The sequence below is a fragment of the Aedes albopictus genome, chromosome 2, assembly GCF_035046485.1.
Source record: "Aedes albopictus strain Foshan chromosome 2, AalbF5, whole genome shotgun sequence".
Classification (NCBI taxonomy): domain Eukaryota; kingdom Metazoa; phylum Arthropoda; class Insecta; order Diptera; family Culicidae; genus Aedes; species Aedes albopictus.
Window position 1 is genome coordinate 286,980,678 of NC_085137.1, and position 23,877 is coordinate 287,004,554.

General features: G+C 36.0%; 2 protein-coding genes across 3 annotated transcripts in view; one reads left to right on the top strand and one right to left on the bottom strand.

Moving 5' to 3' along the window:
• The window catches only part of LOC109411133 (oxysterol-binding protein-related protein 9), a 209,862-nt gene that overhangs the window by 113,757 nt on the left and 72,228 nt on the right, over nucleotides 1-23,877 (bottom strand). The gene's annotated exons all lie outside the window — the stretch shown is intronic.
• Nucleotides 8,463-13,665, top strand: LOC109408199 (elongation of very long chain fatty acids protein AAEL008004). Its single transcript, XM_019681439.3, has 4 exons — nucleotides 8,463-9,606; nucleotides 12,554-12,891; nucleotides 12,953-13,092; nucleotides 13,161-13,665. Exons 1-4 carry the CDS (start codon nucleotides 9,422-9,424, stop codon nucleotides 13,383-13,385), a joined length of 888 nt encoding a protein of 295 aa, XP_019536984.2. The 5' UTR covers nucleotides 8,463-9,421; the 3' UTR covers nucleotides 13,386-13,665.

Here is a 23,877-nt window from a genome sequence, read left to right on the forward strand (position 1 = left end):
CAACGAATTATAAGCAATAAACGTAGAAGCAAGATTAAGCTCCTTGATAAAATTGTGTGTTTTATTTTAGGTTGTATTCAATGCTGGAAAATGAGAAAATAATTACGGGAGAAACTAGTTATCTTGTACAGTTTGAGAAACACTCTTCCAGATCACGACCCACTTTAAACTACAAGAGAATGTGGCGAACCACCGTCTTGTTTTTTTTTTTTCATACTAAGCCATACATGTAGATAATAGAAAATTCTTACTCATTTTTGCACCAGAAATTCTTTGCATAAATCACTAAAAATCCCTTTTCCGTTGTTCACAGTATGAAGCTAAACAGTAATATAATTTCAAATGACACTCACTGTGGAAAAGTTCTGATGTATCACAAAACTCAATTGTTAAAAAAAAAAACCAAGGTATTGCAATAACTGAAGAACTTTTGGAGTTGTAACGCGTCAATAAAAAAATGAAATAGAAATATTCCCGTTTCTTTCGATACAAACCCGGCATCTCGGTTCCATCCACTTGTAGAATTCGATCAAACGATCAAATCTGTCTATACATGTCAATGGTTGCTCCTCCTTGATTCTGAGCTGGTACCAATTGCACTGAGATCCAAATGAATAAGGGCTGGGACACTCCACTTATTCTCAAGGTGCAATTTAAGCAGCTCATGCATTTTTGATCAATGACGGCGCCGGCCACGTCCTTATAGTCAGTTTTGAAGGGAAAGGAATGTTAGAGTGTGATGGTTGTTGCTACTAAAGACCGAGAGCACCTATGCATCCCCACAACCAGCACGGACTGGGGTATTTGTTAGACGGAAAGGGTGGGAGATCTGGGAGTCACCGTTGGGTCGGTGATGCGATCCATGGATATGGGTTATTTATAGTGTTCGTGATAGATTGTGTGGTGAATAAGGTGAAGCCCGTCACAATATTTCAACATGTATACTTTACATAGAGATCAATTTTCATTGATATCGGTTCAGTACATATTGAAAAAAAACGAAAAAAAGAAAAAAATATTTCGAAAAATGTTTGTTGTCCAAGGATTAGGGTATTGTACCATTTGGGCAGGTGTACCTATTTTGGGCACAGATACTGTACGTGCCTAACTCTATACAAAATTTCAAATCAATCGGTTTGAAATTGACTTAGTTATAGCGGCAAGTTGCCCAAAATAGGTACACCTGCCCAAATGGTACAGGACCCTATTTAAGAGCAAGTTTTATATTTGAACGATATCTCCGCTGTTGTTGTAAATTACAATACTGCATTGAAAGTTAAGCCGCTAGTACACAGGGTAAAATATTCGACTAAAAGCAAATCAAACATCTGGTTTGATTCGATCTCATTTTCGCTGGTGTTAACCCTCTAATACCCAAATTTTCGATTTTGATCTAAATATCTTCGTAATCTAAAATCCATTTAAACATGTTTTGGAAGATGATTCTTTTTAATTCTTGATTTCGTGAATTTCAGTTTTTGATTTTTCCAATTTTTATTTTTGAACATCCCCACAGTTTGTTATTTTTCCTGCAAGCCTATTTGGGGTACGGATTTTTTGAGATGAAAACATTTTTAAATTTAATGGTTATTGATGAAATGTTTTTATTTTGAATATTATTCATAGAAAATTTTATTTTCCGTGTAATTTTAAGGAAAATAATTTTGGAGTGTATTCGATTTCCTTAAACTATAAAACTAGGATATAATGGTTTGGGGAAAAAAATATGTTAATTGTAGCTAAAAAAACACTGTTGAAAATGCTTTGACATCCATGTGCACAACAGAACATGTGCTCGATGAACAAATTGAGATTTGAAATTATGAAAAGAAATCCACGTACTCCGGTAAGACTCGAACTCACGACTCCCAATTCGCTAGACGGGCGCTTCTATTCCTTCAAGCTACGGAGTCACTCGACTATCTTCGTCGCCAGTAGGCCTAGAACTGAACTCGATTCCACAATCGCACATCTTCTTTTCACAATCCAAACCTCCTTCGGATGGGATTAAATGAACATCTAACAGTGAGTTCGAGTCTCACCGGAGTACGTGGATTTCTTTTCATAATTTCAAATCTCAATTTGTTCATCGAGCACATGTTCTGTTGTGCACATGGATGTCAAAGCATTTTCAACAGTGTAATTTCCCACATGGCTTGGTCAGCCAAAGCAAAATCAAGAAATTGACATAAAAAAAAAGATTTTCACGAAACAAAAATTACAAAAATGCTCAAACTATACCCCGTTTAAAGGCGGGGATGGGTGTTAGAGGGTTAAACAGATGTTTACTCTTTAGATCATTGTTTGTCAAATATTTGACCGTGTTTAGTCGAGGCTTTATGCTCGTCGTAAATAGCGCGAGCGAGGTGGATTTTTAGGCTTTGAGGATAACGTACACCTGGGCTGCAAAACGGTGAGTCGATAAGGAGAGCGTCCAACATAGCTCTATTCCTCACAAGTTCCTACCTCATGCTTCCACGGGTCAAACGATGACAGAGACCGCCAGCTAAGAGTTGTGTGCTTAGCTGGTAGTACAGCCTGGGCACTGTTGTCCTTCTGACTTTAGTTAGATTGAGGAGGTACGACTCGAGCGTCTGTTCACCAAGGAGGTACGGCTCAAACAGCGTCTGTCTGGCATCCAGCGGCTGAGTATGAAATGCTGTATCGCGTCAGCTATACCTAAGAAGACAGCCCCTTCAACGCAATGTAGGCAGCGCGGCCCCGGTAAGGTAGCCTGCTGAAAACCTTCAAACACCCAGAAAAGCAATAGTAGAGTAAACGGATTGATTCAACGGCAACAGATCCGGCAACGAATAAAGGACTACGATTTGAAAGTCGGATCTTGGAACGTGAGAACTTTGAATGAAACCGCACGTGTTGGGCTCCTGGTTCGTGAACTGCAGAATGTCGGCGTTTGTGACTGCTATCCAGGAGATACGCTGGTCCAAAACTGGAGAACGCGAATTCCGAGCGGTGGATCCCATCGCCAACACTTCATTCAAGTACCACATCTAATACAGCGGCGGCGATAAGGCAGAACGCGGAGTTGGCTTTATAGTGATCGGGAAGCAGATGAAGCGAGTTATTCGGTGGAAGCCGATAAGCGACCGAATCTGTATGTTGAGGATGAAGGGAAAATTCAACTACAGCCTGATCAGCATCTATGCGCCAACGAACGACAAACCCGATGACATGAAGGATGAGTTCTATGATAGCCTTGATAAGACCTACGGAGAGTGCCCAAAACAACATGTCAAAATAGTCATCGGAAATGCAAATGCGCAGATCGGCAGAGAAAGTTTCTTTCGGTCTGTCATTGGAACGGAAAGCCTTCATCCTGTTACCAACGTCTGCGCCTTGTGACATTCGCTGCTGCTAGAGGGATAGCAATCAACAGTACCTACTTCGCACGTAAGAATATCCGAAAACACACCTGGCGACACCCGAGTGGTGACACTTGCTCCCAGATAGACCACGTGTTGGTCGACGGGCGACATTTTTCGGACGTTATAGATGTGAGGTCCTACAGAGGCCCGAACATTGACTCGGATCATTATTTTGTAGCCGCAAAAATTCGGGTGCGATTATCCAGCGTCACGAGTTTAAGGAACAATAGGACGATGCCTTTCAATATCCAGCGCTTGTCAGCCGAATGGGTTGCTGCACAATATCATCAAAAGCTAGACGAGAGGATAGAAGAGACCAACGGATCTGGAGATGTCAACAGCTTATGGGGAGTTATCCACTAAGCAGTGACAACAACAGCGCAAGAGGTGGTTAAGGCCCGTAGCCACCTGATAGCCAAAACTCATCTGGTCAGTTGAATTGATTGGAACCAGCGTTCGGAAATTTCGCTCATTCTCACGAAAATAGAAGTGACCCTCACGCCAATTTTCAGCGAAAATCTGGCTTGAGAAATCTACCACACAAAGAGGAGAGTGAAAATATGTTTTCACTCACTCCCAAAGCTGCGAGGATTTCGTTTGCCCTTCGATCATGTTGTCTTTCCTTGACTCCTCTGACGCCGACGATGATTGGTTTTATGCAGTACATTTCAGGCCAAACATGTCTAAAGGTCCTATCTGCAGAAGAGAGGCTCTTTTTGGTTTCCCTCTCTTTCGTTAATATCTCAGCTGTTTATTTGTATGATTGTCTCCTTGCATGGTTAAACGATGGTTAAAACAATCGTCTTTTGATTTGTACTGCAAAAATAGTTGAAAAGTGTACCATTACATTGCAATAATGGAAAGAGAAAGTGAACAAAGAGAGCCTCTCAAATGCAGATAGGAACCATTGAAATGTTTGGTCTGATTTTCTACTCTCTATGTGCGGTTGACGTGGTGGTGTGGATAGAGTGCGCGTGTCGCGGTTGTTTTTATTAATGTTCCAGATTCGAATCCCGTCGCGGGCACAATTTTTGTTAATCTGCTTTGAAAAGATTTTCGTGAGAATTTGGTGAGTGAAAATTAAACAGAACGTGAAGAAATTATCCGCAGGTTGGAGCGATTTTCAGTTATCATTAATCGCTACTCTTGAAAAAAGTGCTGGAGGGGAAAAGTGTTTCTCAAGTATAATAAATTAGCTCTCTCGCCGCCCTGAGAACAGCTTATTTCGTATCGCAGAAACGAGAATTACGAACCCTGATTGGAACACTTTGATCCTGCTTTTTCTGGTGTATTCAGTTCTTTAAACATTCAAATCAGCTACATCTTGCTTTGGCGTCGGTTCCAAGTGGCCACCTCCAATCGAGCCGGGTCTACAAAATTTAAGCCCTAACGATAGTTTTGAGTACAAAAACTTAATTATTTTATTGAGAACTGACTGTGATTCGTTGTGCCAAATCCGGGTCACAATGACCCGCACACCTTAAACGTAAATTTTTTGGTACACCCTCAGAAGATTAAAACTTAGAATGTTCCGTACTTTTAGGCTGGCACAAATTTCGATTTTGGTCGGAATTCGGCATTTTGAGGGGGGACACAAATAAATTATAGGGTAGGTAATCAAACTTTGAACCATATTGCGGCTTTCTAAAGCAGTGCAAATTTTAAGTGATTTTTTCTCCCTCATGGAAATAATTTACTACGGCAAAATCGTATGTACATGAAAGCCACGGGTATAAGCTTTCTGTTAAATGGTAAAAAGTTTGTATTTGCACCGAATTTCATTGAAATATTCGATTTTTCATCAACAATGATTTTAATCTTAATTTGAACCATCGTAATCATAATTTGAACCAATTTTAATCTTAATTTGAACTACTGGCGGCAGCAGCTCGAGCAACTCACAAAACAGCCAATTCCTTGCTAAACAATTAAAAATCACATGAATCTGCTAATTCGCATACCTATTTTTCATTAGGCAGTGGAATCTCACCTCAGAATGTCCGAAATTCTTTAGGAATTTGGAAACAAAATTTGGAAATTTTCATCCCCCAAGAGTAAACAAAGCAACCACTAGCGCAATCTACAGGCCAACACTAGAAGCTCACCCCCGTTTACTAGTTCAAATTTAGATTACAAATGGTTCAACTTAAGATAACATTCTCCAAGTAAGAATCACTTAAATTTGATAATTTTATGACGAATAATGCGGAATATTATTCGGTTGGTCGATTCTACGATAAATAAGCTTTCATTTGACGTATTCACTTATTGCGTGTGATACAATGCATGAGCTGTACGGGTGCATCGAAAATGGGCTTTCTCTGGGGGTAAATAGGTGAAACCACAGTGATTTTTCAATTGCCTGTTTTCCATGACAAAAACGCTTTTTTTCACTGCTTTCAAAGTCCATGTTATCAGGTTATATTACGAAAAGCTGTTTAACATCTTTTTCGGGACAATATTTGCCTAAAAAGTACGTCGTTTTAATGAATTTCGAAATGGTTCAAATTAAGATTACAATTTGACTAGTTCAAAGTTTGATTTCTTACCCTACGAATATTTAAAAATTTTGAACTGAAATTAGAGTTTTTGAGAAAATTTCTTAACAAATCCGATGAGTTTTACAAGTTTGCCTAATTGTTTGGGCAATTTTTCAACAAATACATTTAATATTTATTATGCACCCCCTTGACGAGTCAACGAACAAAGTGACAAAAGAAGAAAATGAGATTTGTTCCGACCTTATTTCAAATAAAAAAAAATGGTTTTTCTTAGTTTGCCCATATACTACTTAACCTTTCTAATTAATCACGTTGCGGACAGCTCGCTGACGTAGTGTACAGTTTGGGTAAAAAATTACCGTAATACACAAGTAGGGTTAAAACAATAATAAAGCGACTGTATTAATAAAAAAATGTGGAATTGTATCAAATTGCCTATTTTTGGAAATACATGATTTCAAAATGGCGCACCTTTTGTGCAAACTCTTTTACCTTAACTTTTACCAGACATGCTTTTATGATTCTTAACTGCTGGCATATACGCGATTCAGCGGAAATCAAGAATAGCTGATAAAAAATGTAAAATTTGCGTTATTTCAATTAATTTCCCTTTTTCAATCATTTTTTATAATTCAGTTCTGAGCATAAGCATGAGCATACATGACCGTACAATTCGTAGTTGCTACTCCGTGATTGACCAGAACAATCGAAACTGCAGGCTCTACCCCATTTGGCATAATGCCATTTGGCATAACGCCGTTCAAATGCCATCTGGCATAATGGTCATTTGGCATAATGCCGTTTGGCATAACACGAAGAACAGCCTTCTTGATAAGAATGTGCATATATAATATTTGTTATGCCAAATGGCCATTATGCCAAATGGCCGTTATGCCAAATGGCCATTATGCCAAATGGTTTTATGCCAAACGGCATTATGCCAAATGACATTATGCCAAATGGGGTAGAGCCGAAATTACATAGGGAATCAACAAACAGGTAAGGTGATGGTCTTTCGTGCTTGCTGTTCAACATTGCTTTGGAGGGTGTAATACGAAGAGCGGGGATAAACACGAGTGGGACGATTTTCACGAAGTCCGTTCAGCTGCTTGGTTTCGCCGATGATATTGATATTATTGCTCGTAAATTTGAGACGATGTCGGAGACGTACATCCGACTAAAGAGTGAAGCCAGGCGAATCGGATTAGTCATTAATGTGTCGAAGACAAAGTACATGATGGCAAAGGGCTCTAGGGAGGAATCACCGCGCCCGCCACCCCGAATTCATATCGACGGTGATGAAATCGAGGCGGTTGAAGAATTCGTGTACTTGGGCTCACTGGTGACCGACGACAACGACACCAGCAGAGAAATTCAGAGGCGCATTGTGGCAGGAAATCGTACCTACTTTGGACTCCGCAGAACTCTACGATCGAATAAAGTTCGCCGTAACACGAAGTTAACCATCTACAAAACGTTGATTAGACCGGTCGTCCTCTACGGGCACGAAACATGGATCCTACGTGCAGAGGACCAACGCGCCCTTGGAGTTTTCGAACGGAAGGTGTTGCGTACCATCTACGGCGGAGTGCAGATGGAAGACGGGACTTGGAGAAGGCGAATTAACCACGAGCTGCATCAGCTACTGGGAGAACCAACCATCGTCCATACCGCGAAAATCGGGAGGCTACGGTGGGTGGGTCACGTCATCAGGATGTCGGATAGCAACCCGACTAAAATGGTTCTCGAGAGTCATCCGACCGGTACAAGAAGACGTGGAGCGCAGCGAGCTAGGTGGGTCGACCAAGTGGAGGACGATCTGCGGACCCTACGCAGAGTGCGGAACTGGAGACAAACAGCCATGGACCGAGTGGAATGGAGGCGGCTACTATGTACAGCAGAGGCCACCCCGACCTCAGCCTGACCGGTAAGGTAAGTATCAACAAACAGAGCTCTCAATGTGAATCTTCGAGAATTCCAAACTTTATTAAGCCAATAATTGCGCCGGCCACGTCGTTACGGTCATCGAGAAGAGGAAGGAATGTTAGTGTGACGTACGTTGCTACTATCCCAACAAACTGGAGGAGGATATAAAGAAGCGAGAAGACGGTCTTGAAGACTTCGAGAGTGTCCTGAAGTTCCTTGAGAAGGACTTTATGTTCAAGAAGGGAAAGAGAGAAGAAAAGGTGGATAATTCAGTCCTGTACGGAAATATTTCACGCCAAACAAAAATATTTGGGATGTCATATAAAAAATCTAAAAAAAGCCTAGAACCATTTCTAGGGTAGTTTTTGAACGAGATCTCTTAAAGATGGCATAACACCATTCTTTCAATGATTTTGATTGAGCACAAATATTGAATCTAGTTTTGTAAAACACGTTTTGGTCTATCACCTGAGAAAGCTTGGTAAAGCCAGGGAAAATAGTGGATTTTTTTGAAAAAATCAAAAGACAATCAGGAAATTATGGATTCCCATATCATGGTTCTGTAGTTCTTTGTTTCTTTTTGGACAAATATTTGGCCCTGTGTACTAACAGCTTGATGTACCTTTAGCTTCAAACATATGTCTATGCTCAAAATATGCCTACAACTTGCCGCTAAATAATGTATAAATTATCCAAAATAATTCATGTGTAAACATTCAAATGAACTAATTTTCCATTACGGTACACAGCAGACGGAACATAGTGGCAATGCGGTATTTACTTAGCTTATGCAACCGTAACCGATACAGATTTGATGACAATTTTCCCACACGCTATCATAGATCACATATAGGTACGGCTTGTAGAAGAGACTCTCCTGAGTACTGAGCGATTGTAGACTGCTTTTTCCGCATTGACAAAATAGTATTACACACAATAACTTGCTTGTACTTGTGTACTTACAAGATTAACCTGCCGTAAGATGCTACTTATTCTTGAGATGTCAGCTCAACATACTTCCGTGACAATTCATAGAGAAACGGCACTGGCATGATCAAATAGAAAAGCTGCCCCAACCACCGGATATGGTGCACTGTGGACAATACGCCCAAAGAATAGAATTAGATGATAGGTACTAACTGTCGCGCAGCTGATTCTTTTTTTTTGTGTCGTTTGCGCTAATCTCCACATACGGCATTGAATGGCGAAGTGTTCACACGCGTGTTCAGTGTTTGGTATGGGACGACCGTTATCGGGTGGGCATTCTCAAAGGGCGTCTATTGTTTGGGAGAGTAATTTTCGGTAGTTCCGGCGCGCGGTGGCTTAATTTTCACTGAGCTGGTGTTAATCTGGAAAACGTGCGTTGAAAATTTGGTACGATAGGATATGATAGTCGCATGGGTTTGCGACACACGCCCAGCAAGAAAACGCTTCTTCGATTTGTTTATACCTTGTAACATGTAGAAGGTGTCTAGCCAACGATAAAGTAATTATTAAAAGGGCATCAGGTGAATGAAACGTTTCCAGTTACACAACAGATGGTTTCGGTTAAGCTGACTTTGTTGCCCTAAAGTGCTAGTTTTCGGAAATAGTTTATGATCAGAACAAATGGAACGAGACGGTACAATACACTACTTACTTCATAACGTCACAAGTATAAAGGGGTTGTACAACTTCCTGGTGGACGATTTGGCTGATCCTAGAACAAGAGATCTGCCACTGCTGCACAATCCGCTATGGATCATAGCATGTATCGGATTTTATTTACTGCTCGTGTTGCGGATAGTGCCAGCGTAAGTAGATATTAGACATAAGTAAAAGGTACAGAAAAATCCGTCAACAAATCTAATACGTTGATCAATTGTCGTTACAGTACAAATTTCGTATTTAGTGTTCATTAGAAGTGTATGAATCGGAGTGTGAAGCCTCTATTTATAATAATCTGAACACATGAACAAATCTGCAACTTTGTCAGAGATATAATCCAATTTCTAAAATTGTGATGGGGAACAGCCTGGTATGTGTTTATGACCAAAACGTTAGGGATAGAAAACTTTTTTTCTTTCCCAAAAAGTTTAACAAGTTGTAACTTTTCATAGAATGCATAAAAAATACTCAAATTTTGATTGTTTGTCAACCTTGGTACAAATTTTTGCTCCATTGATTAATCTTTCGCGAAGCTAGAACCATTTTTGTGTAACACTATAGTTTAGACAAATAATTTTTGAATTCTCATATCTCCGAAACCAGTGAATAGAATTTAATGAAATTTTTAGCACTCATTAACATTGTATTGGACACATTCTTCCGTGACGTTACAACGTTTTGACCACTTTTTGGCCAGATTTTTTACTATAACCCATAAATGCGTACCGTAAACCTCAAATATTTTTGCATATTCGGATTCCTTGTAAAATTTCCAGTTGATACGATCAACAGAAAAATGTTCAACAGAACATTTAGTTTTCATTGGAAAAGCTTGCCTCAAATAGACGTTACAACATAATTTTTATTTTTCAATGCAAGGACATGTTTCACATCCTTGTTGAAAAATAATACAAACAGTCAAAATCTGCACACCTGATTTATACCAGAGTAATTCCTGCTTAAACGCTCCTACAATTTATACTTTATTTTATTTTTTATATATAATTTTACGTAATCATTTTCTGGAGGAACTCGTTAAACAATAAAGAAAAAGAAAAAAGGTTCTTTAAATTGCTGAACACTCCGTTAGGTAGAGGCTTAACCATTTCTGAAAATCCTTCGATTATTGTCATATGTTAGGTCATTTAACCTATCACAACTCGAAAGTTTCTCCAACAAGTCCCTTAGGAAAAAAATAATAATGCTGACAAATGGAAAGATAGAGCTACTCTTTGCAGTTATAATAAATTGGGTCGACCATGGTGAATTTTAAGAGAAACATTTCATTTTACACCTTCTGTTTCTGTCCATTTAATATTTTATCTTTCTAACTTCGAAGTTTTGATCTTTGTATATGTTTAGTTAGATTAATTATTTTCGATTTAATTTCGTGTTTTGTATTTCTATTCTTGAAACATTAAGCTAAATATCTGCAATCCTAATTATAAAATTGCAAATTCAATTTGGAAATGATTACTTAAGTTCTGAATAGTATCTCTCTCCAATGTTATGGGTTGTTTTCTTACAAAATTCTCTTTAATGTTATTCGTTGTTTTCTCCCAAAATTTCCTAATATAAATTTAAATCAAAATATTGAAAGTTTGGGAAGTATTCTTGTGTGCTTTTTTTTTTAATTTTTGGAGTTAAACCTGTAGGATATTTAAAAAAAATCAGGGTCATTTATGGTTATGCTGTTTTCGAACATGAAAGTATTTTTTGTAAAAAGTAGTAAACGGAAAACAAAACTGTTTTTGTAGTTTTTAAGTGGAATAATAAATAAACTTTGTTTATCATCCATTAGTTACAATTCCGGTTGTTTAGGTAAGCAATTATATTGAGGTTTAGAATTATAACTGTCAAAATCACGCGGAAAAGGCTAACATTATATTTTTGCGGTAATCCCAAAAAATATTAGAAGGAATTCCTAGAAAAGTATGCGTATGTATTTCAGTTAGATTTTTGCCAATTTACGAAATTTAGATTGCGAAGTTGTGGAAAGACAATTTGTAGTTTTGTTTTTGTTTTCAAATATTTTGTTTTTTTTTGCGTCAGTCTCCTCCAGATTACGATTGGGCCATGAATGACCTACCAAGTATCGAAACTGCCATCAGAATAAAGTTCATACTAAGGACGGTGTTGAAGTATAAATTGAAACGCACTTCGAAAATAGTGCGGAAACTCGCAAATTCAATCTGCTTTTCTGTTACCAATACATTTTGGTATGCCATTTACATGAAGTTTCTTAATAAAAAAACGCCATAAAGATTTGTCCGAGAGTACAAAATCGTAAAGCTAGTTTATTTATATTTTCAATCTATTCTCACTTAAGAGTAATTACTCTTATTCAAGAAGATATTTCTAAAGATAATTAAAAAAGAAACTCAAAACTGTCTCAACTTCGAATGTTATTGTACGAAACGAAGTTTTACGTGCAATTATAATTGAAAAGAGTTTTGATACCACAGATTGTTGAAAAATAAATGCTCTTAGCTTTAAATATAATGAAACAAAAAGAATATGCGATGCATTGCTAAATTTAACACAAAACCAATAACATACCGAAACACTACTCGAGCAAAGTCTAACAACAAAATTATAGCAAATCGAAAACAAAATCTGGATTCTGCAGTAAATTGATATCACTTTTTGATGTCAGTTTAGTTTGTCATGATTTGATTACAAATTTTGATTTTGTTCTGCTGTTGTTTCAAATTTTGGTTAATATTTAGTTTTAAGTAATTTTAAAGTTTCTGGCATGCCATGTATATAACTGTTATAACATTTGTGCAATCATCTGACCGCATTTTAGTTTTGATATCAACCTTAAAACTCTACATTTAACGATTTTTTTTTTTTTTTTTTTTTTTTTTTTTTTTTTTTTTTTTTTTGTCTTTCCGCTGATTGCAAAAAACAGTTGTCAATTTGCTGTCACTGATGGCAGAAACTGTTTTGAACTTGCTGTCACAGGAATACTTTTTACACTCATTTTTGATGTTTAACTGTTGAAACGATCAAAATGACAACAACTTGAGTCATCACACTTTGCACTGTTAAAACATTTCATAATGCTTAGTGTTATTCAACTGTTTTCAGAATCATGCAAGACAGGAAGGCAATGCAGTTAAAATATCCGATAATCATTTATGACATCTTCCAAATGCTGGGCAGCGCATGCTCCATCTACCTATTCTATCGACACGGCTGGACTTTCCAGTATTTCTACAAATGCAGAGCACCGGATTTTTCCAACGATAGGGATTCGGTGGGATTCGTCTATGCTGCGTATTTTACGTTCCTGTTGAAGATGTCAGAACTTGTAGAGACTGTGATGTACGCATTGAGAAAGAAGAATGCACAAATCAGCCGTTTTCATGTGTATCACCACTGTTACGCTCTAGTCACATCTTGGGGCTTTGCGAAATATGGAGGAGGTAGGGTTTGCTATTCAGATATATTAAGAAACCAGTTTTAATTTTTTTTTGTGCTTTTCAGGTAGCATGCTGAGTTACACAATTATCGTCAACAGTATAGTGCACATTTTCATGTACGCATACTATCTTAGTTCCATATTTGCGAAGCAGCTTCCTTTCAGTTTAGTTCCTATCAAAAAGTTCGTCACACTTCTTCAGATAGTAAGTACCCACTTGAAACTCTATGAAACCCTAGAAACTAATTTCGAACGATTCACGTTTCCCCACAGACTCAACTAATAACCGTGCTGATAAATTTGGGCTTTGCGATGAGTCCCGGATGCCCTGTGCCAGTGGGCCATTGTATGTTCCATGGGCCCAACATGGCCCTGCAAATCAAACTGTTTGCAGACTTCTATTTGCGGACGTACGCGTCGAAGAAAACGACTAAGGATAATCTTCTCTCGAACGAGATAGTTGTAAATGTTACCAATAACACGTACAAGCGAAAATGAAAAAAAGTTTTTGTTGAAGAATTGCGTAGTGTTTACTGTTGAAAGAAATGCGGTTATTCTTTGTTATCCTTACTGTCGTGATGGTAGATACCGTGCATCCCCGTTCTTTTGACCACTTCTAATCCGAACACTTTGACTCTCGCTATTCTGTACATCTTCCAATTTAAAAATTGTTTAAACGTCATTCTACTTATGGAACGGGGTGAAATGTAAATAAGAATAAAAAAAGCAAGAAAGATTACCAGGAGTACGTTTTCCGATAACGCTGAAAAATAAAAACGTTCTGTCTCATTATCACATTTATGTGTCTACGGCAGATTTTTGGCCGCTGAATCTGATTTTGAGATATACCATAAAGGGTTATATGGAGGCGTTATGTAGGCCTTTCCGAAGGGTTTTAATTTTAAGTGTGTTACATGGGGTCCGAGGGGGTTTTAGGGGAATTTCGGAGGCTTTTCAAGAAGCTTCAGAGGATTTCCGAGACGTTACAGAGGCATTACGTCTTTAAAACCCGCCGAAAGTCCTCTGGAGCTGCTTGAAATGCCTCCGAAGCCCCCATAAAGACCTCGAACCCCTTATACCGCATATGTAACGCCTATGTAATGTCTGTTAAACCTGCCGAAAATCCTCTGAAACTGAACTTCCTCCGAAATCTCCCTAAACTCCCTCGAACCCCATATAACACCCTTGAAACATCCCTGAACCCCCTGACAACGCATCTGAAACCTCCCTGAAACGCCCTGTATTCTCTTGAAACACCCCTGAAACGACCCCAGGAGGCCAGTGAAACCCCTGAAACCTTTTCAAAAATGTAATTGTAGCGATTCAATACAAAATAAACAATGACTTCTAAAAAGCGACTAAAACATCATTTTTTCAACGATTTTTTAAAAATGTAAATACGCTTTACAATATACCAAAAACCATTTTGAGATATACAGAACAGTCCTAAATATCAGCCAAAAACATAAAAAATTTGATTTTCACGAAACAAAAATTACAAAAATGCTCAAACTATACCCCGTCTAAAGGCGGGATTGGATATTAGAGGGTTAACATTGAAAGATCCACAAGTTTGCCGAAGAATGTATATAGTTATTATTGCAAACAAAAAAGTTTCAAGTAGAGAAAAATGATTCCCAATTTATTTGAAAATATGGGCCATCTTATTTTTCGTGTACACATTGAAAAGAGGGGCTTATTATTGAAAAGAATATTGTAGAAGACCATATTTGTCTAAAAAATCATTTAATGGTGCTTAATGCATCTTTCCTCGTAAACCTGGATCGTCGACCTTTGTACTCGTAATGTGTGTCGTGTCCGTTGTCCAGTGTTAAGTTTCGTTCAGTCTGTACAGCCTCTGGCTGAAGACGGTGTCCGTGTTTTTTTTTTTTTTGTAAAAATGATATTTCTTAGGAGAAAAATTTAATCATAAATTTTATTTATGTGATCTATAAAAGCAGTCATTTCCAGTATTTTCGGGAATCATCGTTAATTTTGGCAAATGGTTATGACTTTCATAATGATCTAAAGGGGATAGACAAAATGATCGGGACAGGCAAAATTTTCACTTTTCCAAAAATGTTCAACTAGCTGTAACTTTTCGAAAAGTGCATCAAATATTCTCAAATTTTCACTGAAAGTTCATCAACTAGTTGTGTATCAGTGGACAAAATTTGGAAAGGATCGGGCTATTCTACACGAAGCTATAAAGATTCTAAAAATAGGTAGAATTATCCGATAGCCAACTTTGAGCTGTTAAATCTCCGGATTAAATGAACCGAATGCAATGATATTTTGATCATTTATGGTTTATATATTGAGCTCTGAAAAACGTTTGACACAACTTTAAATTATCAACAAGAGAAAAAGTTATAGCAATTTTATTTATTTTATGATTTTTTAGTAAATTGGTCTATTTTTAATATGCATCCCAATACTTTTTCAATTCATTGAAGGCTATGTTGTTACTTTTCTTCAAAACATATTTATATTAAAGACAATTAGAGGGAATTAAAATAAACTATAAATAGCATCTTGAATTTTGAAACGATGATGAAGTTTTAGAAAATTTGGTGTTTTATTATGAAAATAAACTAATCGTAATAATTTTCTTCCGTATTAAGAATTTTAAGTTGTGTCAAAAGTTTTTCAAAGTTCATTATATAAGTCATAAATAGTCAAAATTTCATTGCATTCGATACATTGAATCCGGAGATATAGCAGCTCAAAGTTGGCTATCGGATAATTCTACCTTTTTCTAGAATCTTTATAACTTCGTGCAGAATGGACCGATTTTTTCCAAATTTTGTCCACTGATACACAACTAGTTGATCCACTTACAGTAAAAATTTGAGAATATTTGATGCACATTTCGAAAAGTTACAGCTTATTTGAATATTTTTTGAGAACGGAAAATTTTACCTGTCCCGATCATTTTGTCTATCCCCTGTATTTCACCTTCACGATTTTTCAATACATACTCAAAAAAATTGAAAGTTTGTCCAACACGTGCAGCTACCAATTAGATGAAATTTTGCTTCTACAGTGCATTGCTTTTTATTATGCCGGTGTAACTTGCTCGGCGGTATAAAAATCGCTTTCCAAGCTTAGGAATATGAAAGCTTGCTCGATAGTCGTTTTGCACGCGGAGCTTTATAGCGCGTTTTGCTATAATTCGCTATGTACTACATCGGTTGAGTTTTGCTGTGCAGTAGTAGCATGAACGGCGGATATAACTTACGCGGATGATACAGCAGACATAGCGGAATAGATCTGAGAACTCACGTAGGCTCACTTGGATTCCAGAATCCGACAATACAATTGCAACTAGGCTGAGTCTAAGATATTTATTAACCGTTTCGACTAAAGCATCGACAGAGCAATTTTGTTATAAATTTTTAGAAATTCCTCCACGGCACACTGCACTGTTTGCTTAGGTTCAAACTTGTGATCGAAATTATTTCGGTCCAGGAAAAAATATTTCAGAGGTTTGAGTATGGACTATTTGTTTGAAATGATTCTTTCTTTTAAGATTGATTAATTCACAGCGATTAATTCACATAGAAGTGAGATGAAAATATTTTGTTCATAAGTGAAAATAGCATACGTGCCGAATATGTTTAGTCCTATCCAAACAATTTTGGGAGATATGTTCGATTTTTTTTTCTAGATTTTCCACATGTTCTACAAAGTTATTATGTATGTTTTAATATGTATTTCTTCGTAATAATCAACATCTTATAAAAAAAGTCTTATAATATTTTAATGCAACCTATATGCCTTAATGATCGAGAAAATTATTTACTCGTTTTGATTCTGGAGAGAACCGGAAATTAAATGCGCCTTATGCGGAGCAGTAATCAGATAGGGTAAAGTGAGGCAAAAGTTCGAGTGGGGCAAGAGTTCATCATGAAGTTTGTTGATATTCATTAAAATTGTTTCTTTCGGGTGTCATTGTTGTTCAAAACCTTTTTGAATATTTTTTTTTCAAAAATAATGAAAATTAAAACGAAACTGGAAGCATTTCCTCACTTTTTGGTTTTTGATTTTATATTAAATAACAAAGCTATATTTTTAAAATCGGTTTCGTACATATGTAGAGTATGGATCAAGGTATCTACTGATTTTTTTTTTGTGGTGGAAAATGTTTTTCGTTTTTTTGAAAACCATTTTTGAACAAAATTTCTCAAAAAAATGGTTTCTGCAAAAATGGAAAACATTTTCCACCACAAAAAAAAATCAGAAGATACCTTGATCCATACTCTACATGTGTACGAAAACCGATTTTGAAAATAATGCTTCGTTATTTAATAAAAAATCAAAAACCAAAAAAAATGAGAAAATGCTTCCAGTTTCGCTTTAATTAACATTTCGGAATGTCGCTTTTAGACAAAAAAAAAATGTGATGTTCCTTCCAACACATGCATTGTAATTGTAATTAATTTGAACTCGGTCTTTTTTTGTGCGTAACTAGGTATATTTTGGATATGCTTGGGCATGTATGTGTTTTCTTGCAAAATACATTTGGAAAATATATCTTACACATAGGGGGTAAAATATTGAATGGTGGGGCAAGACGTCTAGTCATGTGACAACTTTAGATAAAAACCTCTTTTTTTTAAAAGGTGCATATTGTTTCTAAAATTGATAAAACTAGTTAGTTCGTGCAGTTAATGTTGTAAAGTTTTGCCGTTTTACCTGAATTCAGAGAAATACAAACTTTTGTCATGGCGGTGCGGCCATAGTTCGGATTTGACGCACACTAACAAAACGTGTTAAAACTCAAAAATGAAATGAAATTTGACGTAATTTTGTTGAGCAAAGTTTTAGCTCATGAATGATAGAATCGTCACACAATATTCTTTTATTGTCATCTGCTTTAGTTCCTTGAAAATGAAATGAACATTCAACAAAGGTCTTAATTTTGCCCAACCTTACTCTATCTTGCTCACTAGACTAACCGGAGACCTTTGCTATAAAATGATCAATAAAATTATCGTGGCAGCGTTATTGACGAAAAGACCAATTAGAATTAAAATTAGAATATACATATTGATTGGTGGGTCGGAGCTAGGCGATAATTGTACGGAATCAACAAAACCATATTGGAGATGGATGGCTATGAGTTCCCCGTACAGTTGTTAACTATGTGCTCATAGGGAGATTGTTGCATCTGTTCAGCAGGATGCTCTAAAGTTTACGCAACTCAAAACCAATGGCGATTGTCTAACCTCAAATCTACTCGTTCTGCAAGCACAAATTTCAAAATTCGCTAGTTGTGAGTTAAAAACTTCTTTTTTAAATGAGTGAAACCAACGTGTTCATGTCTTCAGCAAAATTGTAGGAAATGCCGTATGAGAAAACATGCCAAAGAAATTTTTGCCCTATCTGCTCAACTTGTAAAGAGATGGGTTATTTTTTATGAACGGCTCCTTAAAATCAAATAATTTTTTGTATTGTTTTCCAGACATTTTTGGAAATTTTCAAATTATCTACAAACTTTTTCTATATGATAAAATACGTTTTTTCGCAGTTACCAATGTTGCATCTTTATTATTATGTTTTAGCTATTTTAGGATTCAAGTTAAAAACAACAAGAGGCAAAATGGGACAATACTTAAATTGAGCTTGAGTATTCTATTTCATAAACTTTTGAATTTGTAATTTTATACAATGCATTGTCATTTTTTGTTGTTTTTTCACGATATAATTATTATAAAATTAGAGTTATTCGGAATGCAAATGTTGCGTACCATTGTGGCTGTTGTCTTAATTTCTGTATACAATGAATCCCAGGGCTGTTACAAAATTTCCAAAATATCATCCGCGAAATTCGCGACTTAGGAAATAAAATCCGCGACTCGAGAAACAAATCCGCGACACGAATATAAATATTAAAATTTCATATTGAACCAGATTTGGTACTGAATAATGACATGTTTTTAAGAATAGTTTCGAAGATCCTATGAAGTTTTCAACGATTTTTCATTAGGGCCACATTTTTCGTCAAACTTTGTTTGTGTTATTACAGGAAACGTTTTAAGATTCCCAATGCTTCAAGAACAACTATCTCTGGACCCGATACCAGATTTTAGAATTATTTTATGATCAACCATTTTTCTGTGAAGTATCTCAGTGACATGTTTGTTGCTGAGACACCTTAGTATCGATTGAATTCAAGACCAGCTTATTTATGAATAACAGTGTGTTCCCTCATTCTGGTGAGACTAGCTTTATAAAGCCAACCACGTCCTTGGGGAATGAGACTCATATGGCAGCAAGCCCTAAGAAGGGTTTGTCAAGAGCTTTGAACCTACGATAGGTGAGTGCACTACAATAGCAGAGGATATGTTCTGATGTTTCTGTCTCCTCGTAACAGAAGGGACAATTTGGATTACTTCGATCTTTTGTAGATGGTATCTGCAGAAAGTTATGAATATGCAAAGGTCACACATGAAAAACACGAAACATTTTAACTACCACTCACCCCTATCAACACCTGTAACTTTCAAACCAATTGATCGAAGTCGATGAAATTTTGCAAGAAAATGTCTCTATAAGCATCATAACTACTTACAAAATTTCATAATTATCATCACAGAACTTTGAATTGTAGCGGAAAAAAACCATCTGTGTTCACAAAAAAAATGGTCATATTTGTACAAAATGCTTAAAACCACGCTTGTTTGTTTTCCATCCACAGTAAATAGTAATGCATCGATACTTATGAAATTTTGCACAAATAATAAACATACACCAAAGAGTTCTCAGATATTTTTTTGGCCCATTTTACCAATTCATTGCAGAATTATAGCTTTACCTCTGTGTCCCGATTATTGCGGATACAGGCTTTATGCGAATAGTTTGGAAATTAAATATGTCAAACGTTTCTACAGTTATTCGATTTACAAAATTAAACTATGAATATTCTATAAACTGACATGAACTGAAATGAAGCATTTATAAGTAAATCTTTGCTCGACCCTGGTTTTGCGAAATTTTCGGTACAGTGACCCCACACCAATGAATCACCTTAATTTTGTATACTATTTATGAATCACCATGTTGATCAAATGAGTGATCCATAAAGTGTGGTAATTTTTGCCGATTCATAAATTGTGGGGTCACTGTATAATCTATTTTTTCGAAATTGGAATGTTTAGTCCTGATCACCCATAGTGGAGCAGAGAACCGAATTGAAAGATCTCAATTCTGGATATAAGCCTATGGGTACAGGACAAAAAACTGAAATCAAAGTTGCGATATCTCAGCAGAGAATTTCAACCAATTTTTTAAGTTAATTGAGAAAACGATCTCTGGGAAATTCCATCAAAATCTAAAGAAATTGTAGAGAAACCATTAATCTTTTCATATTGTTTTTCTTACGAAGATATAAGATCGGTTCAACAAAATTGCATGACCTTTTCTTCGCAAACATTCGTGGTATGCTGTCATTTCATTTAAAAAACTTTTGACTTGTTGGAGAAATTTGCATAAAGTTGCGATTTTCAATATATTTTGTAGTTTTGAAAAGTTTCTTAAAACAGAAACAAATTTGAAGCTGCAAAAGATAACATTTGGCAGACGCTTCGATGGAAATACATCAGTTTAAGAAAAATTGAAAATGGTTTTAAAGTAAATTACAACGGCCATACAGATAGGCATCCGCGAAATGCGCGACTTAAATCAGACAAATCCGCGAAAATCGCGACCAAATTTCAAGGATCCGCGAAATCCGCGTCATGCCACATAAATCCGCGACAAATCCGCGAAAATCGCGATTTTCGCGAAATCCGCGACTGTTGTAACAGCCCTGGAATCCCTTTAAAAGAGGTTTTACTACACTGGGATTTAGTGCTAATAATATAAATTAGTTACCCACTAATTTTTTTTATATTTTCAATTTCCTTGTTCCATCTCAGCCATTAAATATAGTTTTTTTTTTGTGTTGCGAAACTGGCTGAGAATAGTTGCGTCCACTACCAGGAGGCTCAAAACGCATCATTCTTAAGCGTCAAGTCTTTAGATGTAGGAAAGAGTGGAGGGTCACAAAAAACAACTCAAAAACTTCTGCAGATAAAAATTGGGTCGTCTTGAGAGAAAGCACTATTTTGTCATGTACAACAACTTTATAGAACGTTTGAATAAAAACAATGGTAAAAGTTACAAAGAAAATAACTGACTTTTACAAAAAATTACACATATTTCTAAAATTGAGCAGATACAACATAAGCATGTTCGGAAAGTTATAATGCCATTTTCTACGATTTTTCTGCGATTCCACTTTTGGTAAAATTGTATTTTAATTTGACTACTATTCACCCTCTAATACCCGCCTTTATACGAGGTATTGTTTGAGCATTTTAGATTTTTTTTTACTGTGCAATCAAAACTTTTAAAATTTTTGGCAGATATTTAGGACTGATTTGTACATCTCAAAATGGTGTCTTTTGAAGCGTATTTACTTTTTTAAATCATTGAAAAATTGATCTTTTAGTCACCTTTTAAATATCAATATTTCCTTTGTACATATTGAATCGCAACTATAAAAATATTTTAAATTTTTCCTTAATCATTCTATTATAGTAAAAAGTTTGGGGGAGTTGAATACACTCCAAAATGACTTTTCTTAAAATTACACGGGAAATAAAATTTTCCATGAAAAAAAAAATAAAATAAATTTAACAATAATCATAAAATCTCAAAATATATTCGTCTGAAAAAATTGGTACATAGGTGACAATGGGTATTATTGGCAGGTTTGTTCTCTTCGTCATGGGGGGTTTTTGTCAGCCAAATTGCCTGAAAGTTGGCCATATAATTCAGCTTAGTGGGGAAGGATTTGAGACCAAAACTGAGTTCTAAAGGTTTCAAAAAACCCCCAAAGACGAAGAGAACAAAACGGCCGAGAACAGGCAATTTCCCCTATACCAAATATGATTTCAAGAAAAATATAAAAGTGTAAGGACGTTCAAAAAAAAAATTAGAAAAATCAAAAACCCAAATTCACAGAATCGCGAATTCAAAAGAATCACCCTCTAAATCAGTTTTTGTTTTTTCGTTTTTTTTTATTAAATAAAGAAGCAATATTATCATTTTGTACACATGTAGAGAATGGATCAAGGTATCTTCTGATTTTTTTTTGTGGTAGAAAATATTTTTCGTTTTTGCAGAAACCATTTTTTAACAAAATTTCACAAAAAAATGGTTTCTGCAAAAATAGAAAACATTTTCCACCACAAAAAAAAAACAGAAAATACCTTGATCCACACTCTACAGGTGTACGAAACCGATTTTGAAAATATTGCCTCGTTATTTAATGAAAAATCAAAAACCCAAAAATATGAGAAAATGCTTCCGCCTTAAGATCAACATTTAAAAAAAATTGGTATTAGAGGGTTGATCAGTAATTTTAAACATGGAATTGGTTTATTTTTAAACATTTATTATATTTCGTTTATCTTAAAAAGCATTGTAAATAAAATTTGACAGTCTCCAGAGTTAACACGTATTTTGTCTTGAATAACAACTTTGTAGAATATTCGAAAATCCTCAAAAGTGTCTCGAAAACAAAAAAAAAACAATAACAAGAGTGATTATAAAGGGGTGTCCACCCATTGAAGGTTATTATGAATCACCCCTACAAATATTGAGAAGATAGAACAGGAACTCAATTACAGGCCAACATATTTTAACCATCAGAGCCAACGGAAGTTTAAATAACTAATTGAAACTAAGTAGAGAAATCATCCTAAGGACTATCTACAAATTAATTGTAATTTATTTAAAATGCGAATGCATTTTCAAGAACATTCGGCACGTGCGGCGCGGGCCCATAATATAAGGCACGATTAAAAGCTTAATACCTAACACCAATTAATATTTGATGTTGGAACTGGAATACACTTTAAAGTTCGATCTGGATTTTACCCAAATCAGGGATAAATTTACTTCACCAAAAATTAGTAGTTTTCCGCCAAATTCAGATAAAACAACATTTTTTTTAAACTTTGATCAAATTTTATCACTTATTCTATCATTTTTAGAGACAATATGTGCATTTTGCAGATTTTTAGGGTTTTGCCTAGAGTTGCCACATGACTCGAACTCTTGCCCCACAATTCGAACTTTTGCCCCACTATGTGTAAAATGTGATTTCCACATCTTTTTTTGGTAAAAGTTATATACGCTAAAGCATCTTCAAAATATACCTAGTTACGCCCCAAAATAAAATATCGAATTCGATTTCATTACAATTCCATTCCATGCGTTGAAAGGACCATCACATGTTACAATTTTTTGATCAAAAACCAACATTTTGTCATAACTTTTCGAAATATTGATCAATTTTCATAATTTTTGGAGTGATTGGCTCTTTTTCAAAAAGGATTCGAACAACCTTGACACCCGAAATATATAATTTGAATTAAGCTCAAAAACTTCAAAAGAAACTCTTGCCCCACTCGAACTTTTGCCCCACTTTACTCTAATGGAATATTGCACTAACACCCCTTTGCCTCCAAACAAATCTCCTCCATCGTTAGGTGTCATTTTTTCGTTCAATGTGAAAACATGTTAAAAGTATTTTACAAATTACGGGTTTTTGGCAACAAAGTTGATCTCGTAGAGTCACGTAGGATGTGTATCTCAATTTTGAATTTTTGGTCACTCTAACCCTTTCAAATAAAAGATGAAAATTTACCTGGAAAATATACCTCTGCCTAATTGACCCCGTTACACCCTTAATTCTAACATTTTAATAACGTCTTATGTGTAACGTTACTCAATGGATTTGGGCGAGATTCCAGCGAAGTATTCACTAAAATCGTAATACATCATAATAAAGCAAATATTTAAATTTTAGGGGGAACTGGGATAAAACGGGCTCTATAACTTACTTCAGAGCAGTTGGCCGTACATGAATCAGTCATCAAACAATTCTTGTGAAAATTTGCTTTCGAATGAGCCATTGGTGGTCACAAAGAGTCTT

What these genes read in the sequence shown, in the direction of transcription:
- LOC109408199 (XM_019681439.3), top strand. Translation starts at nt 9,422, where the DNA reads ATGGAACGAGACGGTACAATACACTACTTACTTCATAACGTCACAAGT. An exon ending in CTTTGCGAAATATGGAGGAG is followed by an intron (nt 12,892 to 12,952) that starts GTAGGGTTTGCT and finishes TGTGCTTTTCAG; the next exon opens with GTAGCATGCTGAGTTACACA. An exon ending in TCGTCACACTTCTTCAGATA is followed by an intron (nt 13,093 to 13,160) that starts GTAAGTACCCAC and finishes GTTTCCCCACAG; the next exon opens with ACTCAACTAATAACCGTGCT.